The sequence below is a fragment of the Hypomesus transpacificus genome, chromosome 9, assembly GCF_021917145.1.
Source record: "Hypomesus transpacificus isolate Combined female chromosome 9, fHypTra1, whole genome shotgun sequence".
Classification (NCBI taxonomy): Eukaryota; Metazoa; Chordata; class Actinopteri; order Osmeriformes; family Osmeridae; genus Hypomesus; species Hypomesus transpacificus.
Genome location: NC_061068.1, coordinates 14264485 through 14285492, shown reverse-complemented (window position 1 = coordinate 14285492; position 21008 = coordinate 14264485). Strand labels below are relative to the sequence as shown.

Here is a 21008-nt window from a genome sequence, read left to right as displayed (position 1 = left end):
AAGGAGACCAGAAAGGTCGAGTGGTGCTAATCCATGCAGAGATTTGTAGGTTAGTCATAGGACTTTATCAGATGTCAGTAGTCTAGCAGCAGCATTTTGCACCAGCTTTAAATATTTTATGTTGGTGCTTGGGAGGCCAGAGAATAATACATTGCAGTAGTCCAATTGGGATGTAACAAATGCATGAATTCGTTTTTCAGTATCATCTTCACTACTGATAAAGTATGTGTGTGTGTCGCTCTGGATGAGAGCGTCTGCTAAATGACTAAATGTGTGTACTTTTAATGTAAACCTGTAGTGTGTGTTTGTATATTTATCATATATAACTTCAATTTACAAATAAAGCATCTATATGTCCCTGGAGGCCCAACTTGAATTTACAAATAAAGTAAACCTGTTACTGTATCTTGTTCCTGTTATTGTGTTTGTTGCTAGTTGGAGACGATGGGGGATGGGGCTTCTTATTCATGTTTTAGAGTTTCTCTTCCCTGGAACAGATTTCAGGGGGGCTGGAGCTATCCTAAAGGTCCCATGGCATGCTGTTTTTGGATGCTTTTATATAGGCCTGAGTGGTCCCCTAATACTGTATCTGAAGTCTCTTTCACGAAATTCACCCTTGGTGCATAATTACAGCCACTACGAGCAGTCCCACAATGAGCTTTCCTCAGGACGTGCCGTTTCTGTGTCTGTTGCTTTTAATGCTAATGAGGAGGAGAGAGGCGGCACCACCATGCGCTAATGATTACAGTGGATGTATTGCAATGGCTCGTATCTATGGCAAGCCGTTTTATCATTTAACCAATGAATTCTTGATATCCAAAATTCGAATTTTTGATATCAAGAATTGAATTTTGGATATCAAGAATTCCAATTTTGGATATCAAGAATTGCATTTTGGATATCAACAATTCACATTTTGGATATCAACAATTGCATTTTGGATATCAAAAATTCGAATTTTGGATATCAAGAATTGCATTTTGGATATCAACAATTCGAATTTTGGATATCAAGAATTGCATTTTGGATATCAACAATTCGAATTCTTGATATCCAGAATTGAATTCTGGATATCAACAATGTATGCTAATGACTTTCATGTGGGCGGGAGTAGGCAGTCTACGTAAATTCTGTTTGCAAAGGCGTAACATTTTCTACGCTAAGAGCGTTGCCCACTGCGGCCATTGTAGACTTTGCCATCCGTTGGCGTTCGGTTTAGTTCAACATTGATTTTGAAATGGATGAAGTTGGATGTTTTGAGACCCCAAAAAACGTAATCATTGTCCTTTTTTGAATTTTTATGAATGTATTGTATGTGTAACATAGTTTTCTGGGTTCAGATTAAATTCAACTAAATTGGCAGAACTACACCAACATACGCACGAAAATGTATGAGACTATACCACCCAATACTTTGAAGCACTACTGGCATACATTAAGCTTTCAATTATTTGTAATAAAACTACTAAACTTTCCTCTTGGCCTATGTTTTTCATGTGGGAGGGAAAAGGCTGGCATTGTGTTTTATTATCTCGCAAATATGTTGAAATGATGCAGTTCATAACAAAAGATGCAGTCATTAATTTCTAGGACTGGCATTTCCAATGGGTGTTATTAAGTGCTTTGAGCGGCTAGTCAAATCATTCATCTGCTCCTCGCTGCCCCGCTGCCCCCCACCCTGGACCCTATGCAGTTTGCATACCAGTCCAACAGGTGTACAGACGATGCCATCGCTCTGACTATGCAGACCGCTCTCTCCCACCTGGACAAAGGGAATACGTATGTGAGGATGCTGTTCCTTGACTACAGCTCAGAATTCAACACCATCATCCCCTCCAGACTGGTCTCCGAACTTGTGGACCTGGGACTAAGCACCTCCCTCTGCAAGTGGATCTTCCACTTCCTGACGGGGAGGCCACAGGTGGTGAGAATCGGTGACCACACCTCATCCATACTGATCACCAACACAGGCACCCCCCAGGGCTGCGTTCTCAGCCCTCTCTTGTTATTCACTAATCAATAGAACTTTCACAAATCAATGGATACTTAGTGTGTTCTCATGTGAGTTTGTTATTGATAAGAGTAGATTGTGTGTAGTCAGGTTGAATAGATGTTCAGGGTCACGAAAAAGTACTGGGTGTACGTCCCTTGTGATGACGGGGAGAGCTCCACCTATGATCTCTCTCTGCCCTGAGTGGTCATGGGCTGGGAGCTGGAAATCTTTCTCTGTGACCGTTGTAACACCATTAATACCTGACTATCAATATCCATGTTGACTTTATTTGACCCTATAAAACACGTTCCCGCGACCTTTGAAGCTGGGAAACATGATTGAGACCTAAGCTTGGTGTTGTGCCGTCATTTATTGTCAGAGGTCTGTTTTCTCTCCCAATCTGCAGATCAATAATACATGTAGTCACAAAAATACAGAACTGAACTTAAGTCTCCGTTAATGAAGACAAACAAGACACTTTCTTCATCAAAGGTGAGTTCTCTGCTGGGGATCACGCTGGACAGCTTGGAGAGGGAGGCTGAGAGTAGCTGATGGCCATCATGGACAACCCATCTCATCCCCACAGTGATGATACAATGGAGAACCCGCAGCAACAGAATAGACAGCCACAATAATTACAGGCCACAGTACAATTCATTAGCTAGTAAGATAAATGCAGATATGATACATTTTATGAATACAATGAAATAAACACAATGGAGATGGTGTATTGCAAACAAACTTTATTAAAAGAAAGCGATTATAATTCTTACAATATAAATGTGACTTTGGATTCATTTAATAGCTTCACATAAAACATTACATTGATACCTGCCCCCTCTAATAACTACTTATCCCTGGCACATGAGATGTAAAGGTAAAAGCTTGTAAACAATCTGGGCACATTCCTCTGATCTAAGGTTGCTGACATATCAAATATCAATCAAATAGTATGAGTATGAGTATGAGGTGTTGTCTTCTGCTTCTGCTGGCGAGATCAGATTGGATTACCATTACAGTCACATTTATATTTTTGCACGTTCAGAAGACCAGCAGCTCAATAAACATAGGTGAACTGTATCCTTTCTTCCGACTGAATCCAGATGAGCTGTTCAACCAGGTAGACAAGGTCCACCATGTGGGCTGTGGACAGCGGCTTTGGACAAGGTCAGCCTGGTGTTGTCAGGCCAGGTAGTCATGATCCAAGGACTCTGGGCCACCTACAATTCAATAGGAAACCAGAGAAATAAGAGGGACATTTTTTTTGATCAGGGGTATTCAACTTCCATGCAATCTTGATTCTGCAGTCTTTCTGTTTTACCTCATCCCCGTCACTCACCCACCCAGCAGTGTCACAGATAAAATGGATGCCCTGATTGGAGCCTTCAAATGAATACAAAAACTAGCTTGTCCAGAGTTACATATTAAGGGACTTAGATTTAAAACAATTCCATCATCAGAATTGTGACTGACCTTATCCACATCCCACATATCAAGACGACATGTCTGGGGAAATTAGGACGTTGTGTCACCATACACCGTAGGCTACCAGAGAATGTCTCCTTAGACAGGCTCTGGCATTACTTTTCGCAAGCTACTAGTCTGTATACTCCAGCAGTCTCCAAACCTGTTTCTGAAGGGCTACTTGCCTGTAGGTTTTTGATACAACAACACTCATTTGACCTGATACGAGTTACCTGATCAACCAGATAATAATTAGAATCAGGGGTGCTAGTGTTGGACCCTAAACCTACTGGCAGGTAGCATTTCAGAAACAGGATTGGAGACTCGTATAGTCTATTATATTCATATCTTTTCACGTTTCATGATGAGCTAGCCTAGCTAGCTAGAGTACAGTAGCATTAACGTGTGCTTGCTAGCTCGACTGTAGTGCTAGTTATCGAACAAAACAAAGTATAAAAGCCAAAACTAGTACAGTACCTCTTTTGTTGGGTGGTCCACGTAGGTTTCTTATGAGATTGTGAGACTTTTTCATTACAAACACTTACATAGACATCTTCCAACCCGTCTGCTACGGTAGGAGCAGACTAAACCCAACAGAATACCTACTCTTGCGTAGTGTACGCAACGTTTTTTTAAACTCCCCCCACTCCCCTACCCATTGGTTTACAGCTTTAATGACGCAAATGTATGCTAACTTGATATCCAGAATTGCATTTTGGATATCAAGAATTCGAGTTGTTGATATCCAGAATTGCATTTTGGATATCAAGAATTCCAATTTTGGATATCAAGAATTGCATTTTGGATATCAAGAATTCCAATTTTGGATATCAAGAATTGCATTTTGGATATCAAGATTTCGAATTTTGGATATCAAGAATTGCATTTTGGATATCAAGATTTCGAATTTTGCATATCAAAAATACAATTCTGGATATCCAGAATTCGAATAATAATATAATAATAATAATAATATAATAATAATAATAATAATAATTCATTCTTGATATCCAAAATTCGAATTGTTGATATCCAAAATGCAATTCTTGATATCCAAAATGCGAATTCTTGATATCCAGAATTCAATTCTTAATATCCAAAATTCGAATTGTTGATATCCAACATGCAATTCTTGATATCCAAAATTGGAATTCTTGATATCCAAAATGCAATTATTGATATCCAAAATTCAAATTCTTGATATCAACAATTCAATTCTGGATATCAACAATTCGAATTCTTGATATCCAAAATGCAATTCTGGATATCAAGTTAGCATACATTTGCATCAAATTTGCGTACTTAAAACTAAACCAATGGAGTTGAAGAGTGAACACATGCGCAAACGCCGACAGTGAAAATCTTTGATTTCTTTCCATGTTGCAAGAGATGGGATAGCTAGTCTACTGCAAGGGCGATTTGTACAGGATTTTTTTGTAATAAGCAGGTTTATTAACATGGAAGAGGTTGTGGAGAACAGCGAGATCGGATTGAACGCAAGATCTGAGATAACTAGCCCTACTAGCAATAGTACGAGTAATAGTACTGCAAGTGCCCGGGTCATTCAACGTGTTCATCGTGCCATTAACCTAGCAAGGAGGGAGCTGGAGAATGAAGACAACAACAACTTGTTGTCTTCAGTCAGGGAGTCTTTTCGCTACAACAACCACGGTTAAACTAGTTATAACAACAGGCCTTTCTCAAAATACTGATATTAAAACTTTTCTATAGCAATGTGATGAGAAAAGGCCATAGATCCTGTAGGGATTGGCGATTTTACCGCGGGTGCATTTGCACCCCCTACTGTTGGGATGAAAACATTAGAATTTTCAAACGAATGCAAAAAACGATAACATGATTATTTTTGATCGTGTTTTTGTAAGCAATTTTTTTTTACTACCCTTTGCTCCCCCATTTTTGCAAACTTAGAATCGCCTAACTAAGAGAATAGTGCTTAACTTAATATGTAGCAGCCCTTCGTGACCAGAGTGACCAGTGTCATAGTTAAACCTTTTGGGTTCATAACATAAATTATTGTCTGTTATTGTATTTCCATTTTTGTATTATGTTAACTTGACATGAAAGTTATATAATGTAACTAATGCCTATCTACAATTTTATGAATAACAGACACTGTGAGAAGAGGAAGGCGGCCGAGGTCAATGACAGTACTGAATCTTTTTCTTGTGGACCGAATGGACTGCAGTAGAGTTCCCACAGATGGCCAAAAATCTCGCTTAACCCAAGCTGGTCTTGGTAAGTGCTGTGATAAATTACTGATAATTTTGTTTTTATTGATTTCCATTTAGATGTCAAATCCCACAGAAAGTCTAACTACAACAACCTGTTTCGAAATTACTTTTTGTTAAAGGTTTTGCGAGGAACAAGTTGGTCAACCTAACCTGGGACTTGCGTGAATTTTATGCATTTGTGTGTGGGAGCTTTCCATCTGTGAACCTGAACTTAATAGGTTTCACTGTGGCCAAGGCAAATAAACAACGAAGGTTGATGACACTTCATGCCAACTCTTTGAAGGATCTGAAGCGTCAGTTACGAAAAAGCCATCTTTATATAATTCCACGTGGAAACCTCTTATCTGGAAGTCAGGTGTGTTCAAAGTATGTGTTTTGCATCTGAAATAATATTTTATGAAAGTTACACTCTGTCTCCTAGCACTCCACATTTGTATGATGCTATGAATGTGAAGTGTTTCTTTTTTGCGTGACATTTGAAATTGGTGATGGAGTACACATTGGAATGAGGTATAACAAAGTTCCTATTACATTGGACGAGACTGAAGGTACATAAGTGTGGAATGTATTTTCAATAGATGTCTGCAGCAGTGGTCAACCCCTCCACCACACCTGCTCAGTCCAGCCAAGTAAGTTGCGTTCACTTACTCCAGTTTAGTTTTAAGGCTGACATGAACATCAAATTCAGATTCTCAAAGTTCCTATTACATTGGACTAGACTGAAGATACATACGTGTGGAATGTATTTTCAATAGATGTCTGCAGCAGTGGTCAACCCCTCCACCACACCTGCTCAGTCCAGCCAAGTAAGTTGCGTTCACTTACTCCAGTTTAGTTTTAAGGCTGACATGAACATCAAATTCAGATTCTCAAAGTTCCTATTACATTGGACTAGACTGAAGGTACATACGTGTGGAATGTATTTTCAACAGATGTCTGCAGCAGTGGTCAACCCCTCCACCACACCTGCTCAGTCCAGCCAAGTAAGTTATGTTATTTTAAAGGACAGTTAATCCCCAAATAAAGGCAGTTTGTTTGATCTACTAAACATGAAATTATGAACAATCGATAGAATGGTGTAAATTGGGGGCCAGAAAGATCCACAACAATTACAAAGGGTTGACTGTGTTCAGAAAGACCCCGAATCATTTAACCAGACAAAGCAAAAAGTGGTCAGATGAGTGAGACCATGCGTTACAAGCGACTTCACAATTAATGGACAAGTTGAAATATAACTTAATACACATAATATTTCCTTACATGACATATCATGTGGTCAGCCTGTTTGTATTCTAGAAAGGTCATACCTGACAGTATCGTAACTCATTGAACCCTGTTCCCTGAAACAAGTAAGGCCCTTATGTGGACTGGGGTGAGCTCCACATCATGACCTCTTGGCTTAGAAGGAGAAAAACCTCTTTCTCACAGAAATTCTGCATATCGATAATATGAAGTAATTATGTAATTATTTTACAACAGATGTCAGCAGCAGCATTAATGGAAAATTCATTAGAGAGAGACATGTCATTTCAGGTAAACTCAAATTAATGTTGTGTCATCATTGGCCACGTTTCCTAGATTCGTTAAGAAGCTCTTAACGCTAAGAGCTTCTTAAGAGCGCTGTAAGAGCGTTCTAGAGCGCTCTTAGAACACTCCTAAGAAGCTTGTAGTGTTAAGAGCTTCTTAAGGAATCTGGGAAATGCGGCCATTAACTTTTATTGTCTTACTTAGTTAATTTAATGAAATGAAAATGGAAGAAATTGTTTATATTCTTCTTATAGCTGGAGACGTTGGACCCACTAGAGTGGCAGAATGCAGGAACGCCTGATGTGAGATATTTACGTGGCGTATGTTATAATGAACAACAGAAAGCAGGCATTGTTTTAAGTTTAAGAACATCTTTATAATTGTAATCGATTGGAGGGTTATATATGATAAATTCTGTAAACTTAAAGTATCTTGGCTTGTTTGCATTTTCATAGATTTTCGTATATTTATGTACAGTTTGTATCAACAAAACCTTTTTTGTAGGTGTTTTACAAAATTCCAACAAGCTCAGCAGTGGATGCCTCTCAAATTGTAGACAGGTACTTGCTGTTATTGATAAAGATATTACATTATGTATTTGTTAATGTATTTATTTGTGCCTGAATTTAAATCACCTCCTTATTTTGTGAGCTCCTCGGCACTGCTTACTAGTCAGCATAAAACACATGGCATTGGGTCTCATGTTATACTACCCTATAATACTTTGCTTGTATTACACTTGTGTTTATTATAATTGTGTATTAGGGTGAGTGAGGGTTCATTTGAGTTATTTTACACATTTGTAGAAATGACTTCATGCTGGCTGAAAATGATGAAGATAATGACAGCAGTGATCATGACAGCAGTGGTCATGACACAAATGACGAAAATAATTTCACCACAGTAAGTCTGCTTCATGCTATGGTAGGTCGGTCGGTCTTTTAATGAATAATAATCCTAAACCCCTCGGTGTAGCGGTCTAAGTCACTTGCTAAAACTGTTGTAGCACACGGTGCCCAAGCCTTTTTTTAAATCAGTCACAGAGAAACTTTGATCAATCCTGGAGAAATTGTCAGGGTGTTGGACGTGGTTACCATGCACCTCCTAGCATGAAGCTGCGGGAGTTATATACTCTAACAAAAGGTTCTGTAGTTGGTCTGCAAAGTTACACCCAAACTAGCTGTGATATTAGCAAGGAAAAATTATTTAGGAAATGTTTCAAAAGGTCAGCCATCAGCTCTGTTTTTAATTAATCATTTTATTTTCATATATTTCCTCAAGGATGAAGATCTTAATCTTGCCACAGTCCTCAAATGTTTCCAGAAACAACACTTCTGCCAAGATGAAGAGGACAGCCAAAGCAGCTCTTCCGACTCTGGCAATGACCTCCATGTTATTGTCCATAGGAGGAAAGTCCTATACAGTGCTTTTAAAGCAATGTCATCACCATCATTCTGCTGGAAGAAATCTCCAAAGGTGGAATTTGTTGGGGAGGAAGGAGCAGATTACGGGGGGCCACAGAGAGAGTTTTTCCGGTGGGTGATAAGTAATGCAATGATATTAAGAATTATATTATATTTTTATCCCATATTTTTCTCCTCCCAACTTGGTCATGTCAATCTCACTACTGACCTTGACTTGGCAACTCTGAAATTAAATAGTCTGAAGGCCAGAGAATCTTTATTTTGTAACTCATTATTGATGCTTTGTGAAATTGTATTTTCTCTGTCAAAGACTCTTGATGCAGGATGTGCAACAGTCCGGTGTGTTTGAGGGTCCATCTAAGGAGCTACTGTTCACCTACCATCAGGGCCAGGAACAAAAGTACCTAAAGGTTGGAAAATGCGTTGGCTGGTCGATCGTCCATGGTGGACCGGGATTACGAGCCCTCAACAAAACACTGTTCGCTTGCATGTGTGGCCACAACCCATCCTTTAGAGATTTCCGTTGGCAAAATCTTGATGAAGATGTACAGAGTAAAATCAAGAAGGTATGAGCAAGCAGTATAACATTTGATTGACACTGAACTAACACATTAGTGTAAAACTGAGAGGTTGATCTGCGTCTACCAGTTGAGAATTGCATTAAAAACTTGAGTATATTTGTCATTGTCAGATTCTCAACTGCAAAGATGAAAATGAGTTTGCTGCCTTGCTCCAGGCCGAAGTTCTAGGCAACTGGTTAGCTGAGTGTGGCATATACATGTCAAAGAGAGAGGAGATCCCAAACACAATTGCATACATATGCAAACATTATGTGTTCATGAGGTAGTGACACATCATAATGACACATAAATATTTTTTAGTTGATAACTTTTAAGCTGACTTTACAAACATGTATGCAATCATCTCCGGAGGTTTAGAAATAATACTGTACTGTAACTATGTCTGATATTGCCCATGTTAAGTAATTACATCCATTTACAGAGTTGCAAACATCATCAAACAATTCACCGATGGATTGAACTCATGGGGGAATTTGTGGGATGTGGTGAAAGCCAACTATGCTGCCTTCCTGCCAGTCTTCACCGACATGTCCGTCCCTCTTACTCGCCAATCCCTCAAGTCACTCTTCAGTGTCAACTACAGTACCAGGGGCACCAACCGACGAGAGCAGGAAGAGGACACCATCTTCAGCTGGGAGGTGTTTCTCAAGATGGTAGAAGGTAAGATGCTGTTGTCTAGAAACACATTGACAATGTCAATAGAGTTTTGGATTACCCTAAATGAAATGCTAAATATAGCCAAGTAAATGTATACAAATGTTAACAACCGGTTCAGATGGTTAGGGTTATCTTTCTGATCCTTTCTCAACAGACAGTCAAGCAGATGTCACTTTTGAGGACATCCTCATATTCATCACCTCAGCAGACATGATTCCTCCACTTGGATTCCAGGAACAGCCTACCATTGACTTTTATGACCAGGAACAAGGCAGGTCCCGAATGCCATATGCATCCACTTGCGCACTGACCTTTTACCTTCCCAGAGGCCTGGATAGCGAATATACAATGAAGGAAATGGTCACTTCAGCCATAAAAAACAGCTTAGGTTTTGGAAAACCTTAAGTTACTGACAAATGAAATGTACCTATGCTTTGATAATCTTCAGTTACTTTTCTTATCCCATCACTTTGATAATTGCACTTTTGTCTCTCCTGTTCATAAAACTCTGTTCTAAAACTGGTACTTTAGGAAGCATTTTATCTGGCCTTTCTGGTTTTGATCTCAGTGTCGCCTGTAATTTGGCTGCTGATTTCAGACCCAATGTTCAATTGCTTTTCTTAACTTTGGGTTTTATGTAATCCGTTAATGTTTGATCTTTTAATGGTATTTTCACAGACTACATTGTATACAGCATGTGTACAGAGTTTATGGCATATTGATTCGACTGTAGGCTATAACAACAAGTTCACAAAATGATGTTTTAGGTTTGTTGAAAAGGAAGTGTTGGAATGGATGGCTTTTAAATCACCTCCTATAATTAAACAGATTACCTCATTGCTACAACTTGAGCTACAAGTCTGAGCTCTTTGAGAGTTTTTTGTGATAGAAATAATCAAATTCTAAAAAGGATAACATCTTGTTTCTCCCAAATGCAATCGTTTTTCGAACTGTCTGCACGTTGGTTAAAGGTACATTCTCCATCTGAGCCTGTTGACCTGTTGATGCATACTTGAATAAACAATGTGCAACTGAGTTATTGGTTTATTTGATTGCAAAATACACCCATCATTGTAGGTACATGTAGGATTACAGTTGCCACATTACAGTGCACTAGGTTCTCATTTACAGACGAAACACAACATGGTACATTATACAAAGTATTACTGCTGCTTCCCCTTTCATTATTCACACGTAATATAAAGTATTCAAACATTTTGCACTTCGGGATACCTCAGCGTGCCTGCAAACCTTTGCCATGCTGCTACTGTACACATGAAGCCTAGTTGCTAAACTTACATTATAAAACATGGCCAATTTTCCTTATCTATATAGCTCTCACAATGCTACACGTGTTTCCTTATTCCTTTCTTTACAAGAAACATACAGACTATCAGCTACAACACTTGTCTTCCTGTGTACCTTACTGCAAGAAACTGGACGACTCACATACATTCACTGTCCAATGCCAAATTCACTCAAAACTCTACAGCAGCTTTGATACCTCGGTTTTAAATCTGTGATCCCCGTCAAGGCATCCTGAAGAGCCTGCTCTTGTTCAGGCGTCAGAGCAACCAGAGGTGGTTCTACGATGACAGCCCGGTCTAGGTCATCATTATCAGCTTCAGCTTGCAACCGAGGTAGCTGAATATCATGTCTTCCCAACATCGTTTCCAAGCTTTCCTCTGTGTACGGATCCTCCCCAAATACTCTCTGCACAGCTGTGGCATTTTGGTGAATGTTTCCAAGCATGCCATCCATCCAGATTTGATTGGGTGTGCAGTTGTGCTCTGTGCGTAGACTGTGACTGTTCCATGCAACTCTGAAACAATCCAATCTATTTTGGATTTCAGGCAGGTATGTCTTGTGCAGTGAAAACCTATGGATGTGGTCATTTGGATCCAAAATTAGGTCTTCCTCAAAAGAGTAAAAGAGATTGTAGAAACTGTGGATGACCTGGATGAACACATCTCTCCAAAGACGTTCAACCCGCTGGTTATGAACCGATCTGCCAGTGATGTGGCTACCACGACCCTGTCCATTTAACAAAGTCATTAGCAGTGCAACCAAAGTGTTTTTACCTCCACAATCTGACCTCACTCTTGATGGGACTCCATATTGACAAGTGGCTCTGACAAAATGTGAAAGCACAGTTGTAGCAGTGTTGTTTGTACTGCATCTCAGGAACGTGATCACACGAGAACGACCATTAATTCCAGCGTGGGTCACAAACCCCCATCTAGGAGTGTTGTTACCAAAAAAGGAAAAATGTATTTAATTGTACAGTCATCTTAATTTTATATGAATGTACCTATAAATTAAAGACAGATGTGTACATGCGGGCTTAATTCATGGACTGTCATTTAAATGTTTCTGTGGTTATACTACCATAATTCTAAATCAAGTTTCTCTATACAAATCACAAGAACATGTTATGTGGTCACTAACACATTGACACCAAGATAACTGAGAATACGCACTTGAAATGTTAAACTAAATAGCATTAACTAATAATTTGTGATTACCGTATGAGACGCATGTGGCCATCTATGTGCCATAAACTGTTTGGAAATGGCACATGATAACTGCGTCTTGCAACAACGTTGCTCCACCTCTGGGCTGCTGCAGCTGGGTCCACCCTGGTCAGCATCTCACGAACCCGTCTTCTTTGAACCGTTATCCCCTCAGCCCGAAGGTATCCCTGCATCATCTGCATTTGAGAAATCAAATGTATTAAACAGGCAAAATCATACCGTCAAGACTCATCTGGGTTTTTTTGTGGAGTTGAAGGCTCAGTTACGCGATTGTGGCCGGGTCCCATGGAGCCTTCAACCTGGCTAAGCTTATGACAATGTGGCAGTTTGTCCTAAATTCTGTTTGCTCAGATTTACTTCCTGGTTAAGGAAATTAGTCTAAAAAAGCAGTCTGGCTATTTGGACAGGTCTTAGATTAAAACATGCCTGACGCAAACTTTGCTGAAGCTGTGAGACTGTAGCAGTGACAAATTCATATAGAATAGGACACTGGAAAAGGTGGTAAAAACAAGCTCTTAGACAATATTAAATGGTGTAGTGACCAAATAGGTTTCATATTATTTATAAATGTTTTATGTAATGAATATCGTCAGGAATTATAAAAGGCCTATAATAATTACCGTTATGCCTGATTGTGGACACTGTTGGTGTAGTCTGCTTATGTGTTGCTCAAGCTCATCATCGCCAATAGTTCTGAATCGATGACGCAAAGATATACCCAACAATATGGATTTTTTGTACAGATAGGAGGATGAACAACCCATGTTCCTGGCCATTGCTTTAATGGTAAAACCCTGTCTTTGGAGCACTTGTATCTGAGCTCTGGTGACATTAATAGATGGTCTCCCTCTTTGGCCTAAAACACAAAACATGTTTTACTTAACAGAAAAAAACATATTTTAGAAATATACCGTAGTTACACTTCTGTATCAAAATAAGTTCAACTGAATCTATCTAGCTAGCCTACTGCTAGCCATAATGGTCCTAGAAAATTCATGAGGTTTAGGAAGTGCTGCAAAACTTGCATTATTTTAAATATTTATTACAAAACACAGCAGTTATTATACTAATACTATCTGCAACAAATACATACAATTCATTTTTACGCTTAAACACATAGCTACCTGTTCGACTGCGTGGAGCTTGGTAAGACAAGCTAGCTGGTTCATGTGAATCGATGCATGACTTCAACTCATTCAAACTTTCTATAAGCTCACGAAACGTTTCAGGTCTGAAATGGTGTTCTACTCGATACAAGTTTGCAATTACTAAAGAAATCATTTGCAATTCACGGTGTCCTGCGGATCCTTGGTTCAATGCTCTTTCAATTGTTAAAATTCTCCTTCGGACTTGATTCAGTACACGCGCCGCCATGTTAACTAGCATTGGTTAATTGATAAAACGGCTTGCCGAATATAAAATAGAACATGCAAATATAATCCCGCCCCCATTAAGATCATTAACATACATTGTTGATATCCAGAATTCAATTCTGGATATCAAGAATTCGAATTGTTGATATCCAAAATGCAATTCTTGATATCCAAAATTCGAATTGTTGATATCCAAAATGCAATTCTTGATATCCAAAATTCGAATTGTTGATATCCAAAATGCAATTCTTGATATCCAAAATGCAAATTTTTGATATCCAAAATTCAATTCTTGATATCCAAAATTGGAATTCTTGATATCCAAAATTCAATTCTTGATATCAAAAATTCGAATTTTGGATATCAAGAATTCATTGGTTAAATGATAAAACGGCTTGCCATACGTATCCCCATTAAAAGATGCCTCGAATTTAGCCATTCTCATCTGATCACCCTGGTTTGCAGAGGTGCACACTCATAGTAATTTAAATGAGGGGAAAGACAGATATCGCAAGCGCCATAACACCAACAGCAGAACGGTTATCCAATTAACAAAGACGTGTACACCACTCGCGTTACAGCGTGTGTATTCACACACACACTTGATGCTATTTACATTTACATTAGCGACAGAAACCGAGCTGTTAGCTGCAGAGCTAATGTTACAGCCACAGCCTCTAAGGGTAGCAAGCTAGGTAACCATAAAGCAACAAAATTATATTGCGTTTGTTGACGTACTTGTCCGAAGTTTGTAGCTGGACCAAGGAGGGTTGGTACTGATCCAGAATTTAATTTCAGACGGTCAGCAAGGCCAGCTTTGTATTGGCCCAAGTTGAGGAAACAGTGGCTGAAATGTTTGGCTCAGACATACAAAAATAAAATTAAGAAATCGGTTTTTCAGAGGCTCGGATGAAGGATCCAAAAAATACATTTTGTTTTCATTTGTATATCCAAACACTGAGCAACTGTTATGATTCGTTCGTTTGCAAGCCATGATGTCTCTCGAGGAAAACAGATCATGCACGGTCATAGCTCTGTTTCTCATGGGTGGGCTAGATTCTCTGGGCAAAGCAGAGAAAGGGGAGGTAACCTTCCTCCTTATGACAACATAAGGGTTTTCAGTGACATCTTCAACCTCTCCCTCAGCCTGTCTGTACTGCCCACCTGCTTCAAGACGACCACCATCGTCCCTGTGCCCAAGAACACCAAGGTCACCTGCATGAACGACTATTGCCCGATAGCAGTGACCTGCGTCATCATGAAGTGCTTCGAGCGGCTTGTAAAATCATTCATCTGCTTTAGGAGGTTATTTAACATTGATATGAGTTCCCCAAGCCTGCCTTTGGTCCCCCAGTGGCTAGAAATTGCGAAAGGTGTAAACCAAGCCCTGGGTATTATTCTTTTTATTATTGTATTATTGTATCAGGGATAGTCAGACTCCACAATTCATTAAGCTGCCTTTATGCGTTTTAGCTATTCGTTTATGAGATGCACGTGTAAGAGACAATTGGCTAAACATATACTTGTTTAATTAGTGACACAACCTACAATTGAAATCTTCATTTGAATATGGAAACATTTTAATTTCTAAGACTTAACATATCGCAACATAATAACTCGTTATACAAAATGTTTTGGATAAAATAATTGACTGAGATCCATCCCCCTATCAGCCAATCACTGTAACCAAAGCTTGTTGACATCATCCATAGCAACAAGGTCAACCCCTCCTTGTTTTAAACTAATGTAATATGGTCCCTGTCACAATAGGTGCGTTCGACATGGACTGCGGCTGCATGAAACGACCGGCGAGAGTAGCCGCTTGCAGTCGGGGAGGAGTTGTTTCGGCTCTGTGAAGTCGGACATTCCAGCTTCTCGTGGTTTGCTGCGTTGATGTCAGTCATGGCCGATCAAGCGCTGTTTGCTTACTTTACTTTATTTATAATTTAACTTAGTATTTCCGATAGTGAAGAGGCTGACTAAAACCCTTTCTTCAACACATTTTTATTCAATTAAACTGTTTTGAGCATTGGCGAAACTGAAGGTGTCCGAATATGACAAAACACGCGTCAAATTGTCGTGTGTGAGTCTGGCCAATCATGAAATAGCTGTGTCGTCCCTTGAACCCGTGCAGTTGCTCTTGAGAAAATGCACTCGGCTACACAGCCGGCAGTTCTCGAATCAATCTCACGGGACTTTGATGGCGACGTCACAGTGACGTGTCCTCGGCGCCGTCTCAAGTCGGACAAAAAGTCTACCCAGTGTAGTGGAAATGTTGGTCATATGCATAGATGTATGTGTATGAAATCTATAATCTTCTATGTTCATTGGTAAGAGACAGGAAGGGAAAATAATTAAGTTGAGTTCAAAGGAATGTGAGGTGCTGATGGCTCTGTGGGCAGCTTGCCCTGGGGGATGGGTGAAGCATTTTATATGGCCTTCTGTCCTCTGGTTACTGTAAGGGGTCAATGAGACAGTTGCTCTGAACTTTGGCTAGAAGGACTGTGTCCTGTTTCATTGTTTGTGTTAATTAAAAGTATTGTTTGAAGATGGTCACACAAAGGACAGTTGACCATTTGACTGGTCAACCCCTGTGGCTTTATTATCTACTGCTCTGGGGAGAGCTGTGACATCAAAGAACCTTGGGACACACTGGACACTTGGTATTGTTTCAAGCTGTCACTAAGTTGAGTTAGCCAATCACAGAGTTTGCTACATTGATTGATTGACCATATAGAATGCCATTTGATCTTAAGTTTATATAAGGCAGTGCATGTGTGCTGGCTGATCATCACTCTTGCGAACGATTTGTGGCTATCACACCCTTCGCCAAGACGGATCACAAAGTACTTTGTTTAAATCATATGTAATCGTATAGTCTAATAAATTGTATTAAAACCATATCCCTTGACTATTCAGATCTACACAGTGCCACTCGAATTCTTCCTTAACACTTGGTGCCGTGACCCGGATTCCTCGTCTGCTCAGCGTTTAACAGACTTCTCCCTCTGATGGCGATTTGATCAGTCCGGCTGGAACAGCTGCCTTAACCTCCAAAATTTTTCGGAGACAGCGGGGCCGATTCTAGGGGAGTTTTACTGGTTACGCTGTTGCTGACGCGGGGTCTTAAAGAAACAGGTGAGATATTCTTTTTGGTCACTGTGTGATATTGAATCGTCTAAATATGGTTATAGGCTATTGTCAATAATTCGGTTAAAAGTTAGTAATTGGGCAGTGGTCAGAGGAACAGTGTCCTGTACGTGTGAGTCGTACGAAATAATGAGGTAAGGTTGTTGAACCTATCTTTTACGTGAGAGTCGTAAAAAACAAATCTGCAGAGTGTGTCGACGGACATACACAGAGGTCGTGTGTTTGACGAAACAACACAGAGGGAGAAAAAATTCACATGTGATATCGTGTTATGTGTTTCTTGGAGACCCTAAGGATTAGAATATGTTGGATTGGTGATAGTTTGAGAAGTTGTATTGGCTTATGGTGGTCATAACAGTTCTTATTTATTACTAAGGCGCTACATGATTTCTAAGTCCAGAAGAGAAGTGGAAAAGTATACTTGTGAGAATTGGTAACCAGCTGAGTTAAAAAAAAAATGTAAAAAAAAGATAAAGAAAAGAAGTTAGGAAGTATGGGCCTATGAAATTTCAAAGTGAGTTTGTAAACGCGCGTGTTCATTTTTGTTTTACTTGCAAGTTATGTTTTTTGAGGTTAAAAGAAGTATGGGTAGTAATTAATGGTGTCAACGTAAAAGCTATATCTACAAATTACAAAAATCAAAATTTTAAATTATTTTTTATTTTGGTTTGAACGTTTGTAATTTACGATTGTAGGCTATTCGGTAAGGGTATATGTTCATTGACAAGTTGTGAAATCGGAATTTGAGAGTAAAAAAAAAAGAAAGGAAGGGGGTAATTGTGTCTTTATGTTCCTTGGTTATTGTTGGTTCAATGTGTTCAAATATGGATTGTAATTCGAAAATGAATAGGGCTAAAGATGGTCTGGAGGCAGAATTAACCTGCCCAAACATTGATTACATGAAGCAAAAGTATGGTAACGATAGTGTATTGAAAATGCAAATATGGATTGATATATGTGGATTTCGGAGTGTGGGGTCATTTTGTTGTGAAATTATGAAAAGCTTGTGCAGAGAGAAATTGTTACACGATTTGGAAAATAATAGATGTAAGCTTGGTTGGATGGCTTTTCAGAATTGGATGGAGGTAGGTAGAGTCAAAGAGAAATAGATATTAGAACAGATAGTGTGGGGAAATTTGCATCTATTTCCACACAGATTCACGATTCAAATTGTATGGCTGTTCCGCAGACAAACTTTGCGGTGGGTATTCATCTGTAGCCCGTAGTGGTTAGCGGGTGGATGCGCAGGCGCATGAGGTCTTGCTGGCTAAGCGAGAAGAAACTGAGGTCAGACGTTTGTCTCACGACTGAAGTGTTTTCTGACAGACGGATGTCTAAGATAAGTCAAGAAAGCAGGATCCTGGAATTTGTTTATAGATTTGCTTTGGATTCCCGCAAAGATTGCGGCTTGTGCTTTGACTTGCACTATTGCACTATTGCCTATTATTCAAAAGAAGGAGAAGTTAAAGTCCCCTCCGGTACAAAAGGGTTTGAGTCCCTAAGAAAGAGAAGTTAAAGTCCCCTCCGGTACAAAAGGGTTTGAGTCCCTGAACGAGTTTAAGAATGTTATAGGCGAGGGACAGCACTGAGTTACGATTGATCAAAGTGAATGCAGAACATGTTTAAATGTGGTGGGAAAACATGTAGGAAAGTCGAAGACACAAAGTTAGGCCAACACGATTGGATAGAATGGTCAATCTATGTTGAGCACAAAATGTGTGGTTTGATTGGGTGTATTTGAGCATTATGGACGTGAATGTACGGAGATGTGTCATCACTGTTGAAAGTTTTCTGGAAATTGGGGGCAAACTCGCAAATTCGTGACCGGAAGTCGAGGTCCGAACTGGTGACGAAGGCTACTATGTATGTTGACACACGTACACAGATGAAACACTTGGGAGATACTTTGTTATATTCTCTTCAGATTCTTATGTTTATCGGTTATGACATCGTTGGTAGAGGAGTGACCATTGACTTGTTATATTGTTTTACAACTGTGTGTTGACCGTTCGATATTTGATGTTAGATTTTACATCTGTCTGATTTGTTTTAAGGATGGAGACAGTCTGTTTTTGAAAATGCTAATGTTAATTCTTTGGCTGAATTCTCCATTTGAAAAGAGGCGCATGCGCTTGAGTCTAGCGGCTCATTCTGCGTGCAGTGGCCCACAACATCATGAGTGATAAAAAAAAAAAAAGAGAAAACAAAAAATACACTCATCTGAAAGAGAATTTGACGTTGAAAATAGAAATGTATTGGTTTGAAACACGTGTGTTTCTGTTTCTTTGTCAAAGTTAAGAAAATATTGTGAGTTGGCATACTTTTGATTTGGAAATCATGTACAGACCGAGTTTCTATCTTATGAGCTTGATTCGATATTGGATTAGTAGGCTATTGCGCTGCTAAATTTCGGTTCTTGGGTCAGATAATTGGTAAAGGCCAGTTTTGGCAACGAAAGCGATATTCATTCGAAGAATTACAATCCAAGGTTATTGAAACGTTTATAGAGTTTTTATGTGTTCAAACGGAAATTTCAGTTTATGTTGTTAAAGGAATATTTTTTTTTGTTTTGTTTAGGCCTACGTATTGAATTTATCTGGAAATGTTGCTTCCGTTTTGTGTTGTGTGAATGAGGTTACTGTAATATCTACATTTGATTGTAACATGTGCGTACTAGATATCCATTGACATGGAAGCAATTGATGGTTTTTATTTTCATTTGTGTGGGAAGTTCACAGATGTGATGGTTGTTTAAAGAAATATGTAAAGGGTTATGAAGACGTGATTAGAAAGGTTGATATGATTTTAGTTCCGTTTTAGGCCAGCCTGTTGAACGAAGTCTGTTACAAATTGTTAGGATAGCTTTGGGATCTGAGAGGAAAAGATCAAAGCTGTGACTTTGTTAGCTAGCTAATGGCTAACAACGAAAACGTGGAGAAAGTGCATTTTGCTGTCCTGAGACCGAGGAGAGTCCAGGAAGTTGAATTTGCAACTGTGGTAGCGACATTTGTAGCTAACAAATTTACAGACAGATTCAACAGCGATGGCGGCGGGTACAGGCTAGTAAAGGAATTACAGCTTGAAATTTGAGATCCAGTATGGGAAGCGTATGACGCATGCGCAGATGTAAATTTGAGAAATTGACAAAGACGCAAATTTAGAGTATTGGATGTAATTTGGTTTTGAAATGAGAAAGAGAAGATTATTACAATGTACTTTTATTTGAGTTTGATTGTAATGTGGTTTTAAGTTTTATTTGGGTGTTTTATCAGAGCCTGTCACAAGGTTTGGGATGAACAGTTAGGCTGTGATGAGGATGTTTTATTGTGGTATTGATGCATGAAGAGGGTTATTATAACTTTTGGGTTTGAAATGATTTGGGAAGACTCATTATGTCTGATAAATTGTGGTTTTGATGGTTTGTGCTAATTAGCCTGTTTTGGACTGCAGCCAAGGCAAGTTATGAAGCTCTACCTATCTAACCTATATAGAAATATACAGGGGGTATACGTTTGGCTAAGATTTATGTTTCATTTTGGAATCATGCAGATTAAATTCTGATTTGGGGTAGTGGATGGTTTTCCTAATGTCTTGGACAAAGAGAGATTTGATTTGGTGAATTTAAATACAGAAAAATAGAAGAGAATCTCAAATATAAAGGTAGTAATTTGAACGGTTCCTAAAGTGTTTTTAAGAAAAGATAATAAGAGATTAAAAATTGAGGTTATTCTTAATTTGGTTGTTTTCTAAAATAGTTTGATTCTCTAAAGATTGGTTCAAAAGTTGGTTGCTTCAGTGTAAGCTTGTCAATTCATAAAAGGGAAAAGAGTTAAACACATTAGCTGATGGTTAAATACATCATTGGTGTTACATATGGATTTGGGAAAGGTATGGAAACAGGGAGTTTCTTATTTTCACCTGTAGAACAACTTGCTGTATGCAAATGTGGGATTCACTCTAACAATGATGATTATTTCACAGAGAAATGCTAGTGCTGAAACTAGCTGGAGCAGTTTCTATACTACCTGCAAGCAATGATGAACTAACTAGAAT

General features: G+C 39.0%; 1 protein-coding gene and 2 long non-coding RNA genes across 9 annotated transcripts; 1 reads left to right on the top strand and 2 right to left on the bottom strand.

The window, feature by feature from the left end:
* The first annotated feature begins 2411 nt into the window (after positions 1 to 2411).
* LOC124471343 lies at positions 2412 to 10210 on the top strand. Of its 7 annotated transcripts, none has more exons than XM_047025825.1 (14): positions 2412 to 2485; positions 5588 to 5713; positions 5829 to 6064; positions 6288 to 6338; positions 6465 to 6515; positions 6642 to 6692; positions 7189 to 7242; positions 7491 to 7538; positions 7741 to 7796; positions 8043 to 8160; positions 8518 to 8771; positions 8971 to 9070; positions 9663 to 9901; positions 10053 to 10132. In XM_047025825.1, exons 2-14 carry the CDS (start codon positions 5620 to 5622, stop codon positions 10075 to 10077), a joined length of 1377 nt encoding a protein of 458 aa, XP_046881781.1. In that variant the 5' UTR covers positions 2412 to 2485; positions 5588 to 5619; the 3' UTR covers positions 10078 to 10132. The 7 variants fall into 7 exon arrangements, 6 of the variants coding, with proteins under 6 accessions (XP_046881781.1, XP_046881782.1, XP_046881784.1 ...); XR_006956512.1 differs by lacking the exon at positions 2412 to 2485 and adding an exon at positions 10163 to 10210 and having other exon boundaries at positions 5334 to 5713; XM_047025826.1 differs by lacking the exon at positions 2412 to 2485 and having other exon boundaries at positions 5334 to 5713; positions 8043 to 8139.
* LOC124471394 lies at positions 2722 to 4074 on the bottom strand. The gene is made up of 2 exons (XR_006956523.1): positions 3935 to 4074; positions 2722 to 3213 (listed from the first exon to the last, which is right to left on the bottom strand). It is a non-coding gene; the product is annotated as an uncharacterized LOC124471394 (long non-coding RNA).
* Positions 10211 to 12111: 1901 nt separating the features above from the next.
* Positions 12112 to 13531, bottom strand: LOC124471403. The gene is made up of 3 exons (XR_006956535.1): positions 13053 to 13531; positions 12424 to 12608; positions 12112 to 12137 (listed from the first exon to the last, which is right to left on the bottom strand). It is a non-coding gene; the product is annotated as an uncharacterized LOC124471403 (long non-coding RNA).
* Between the last annotated feature and the right edge of the window lie 7477 nt (positions 13532 to 21008).

What these genes read in the sequence shown, in the direction of transcription:
- LOC124471343 (XM_047025825.1), top strand. Translation starts at nt 5,620, where the DNA reads ATGACAGTACTGAATCTTTTTCTTGTGGACCGAATGGACTGCAGTAGA. An exon ending in AGAGAGACATGTCATTTCAG is followed by an intron (nt 7,243 to 7,490) that starts GTAAACTCAAAT and finishes TTCTTCTTATAG; the next exon opens with CTGGAGACGTTGGACCCACT. An exon ending in AGGAACAAAAGTACCTAAAG is followed by an intron (nt 9,071 to 9,662) that starts GTTGGAAAATGC and finishes ATCCATTTACAG; the next exon opens with AGTTGCAAACATCATCAAAC.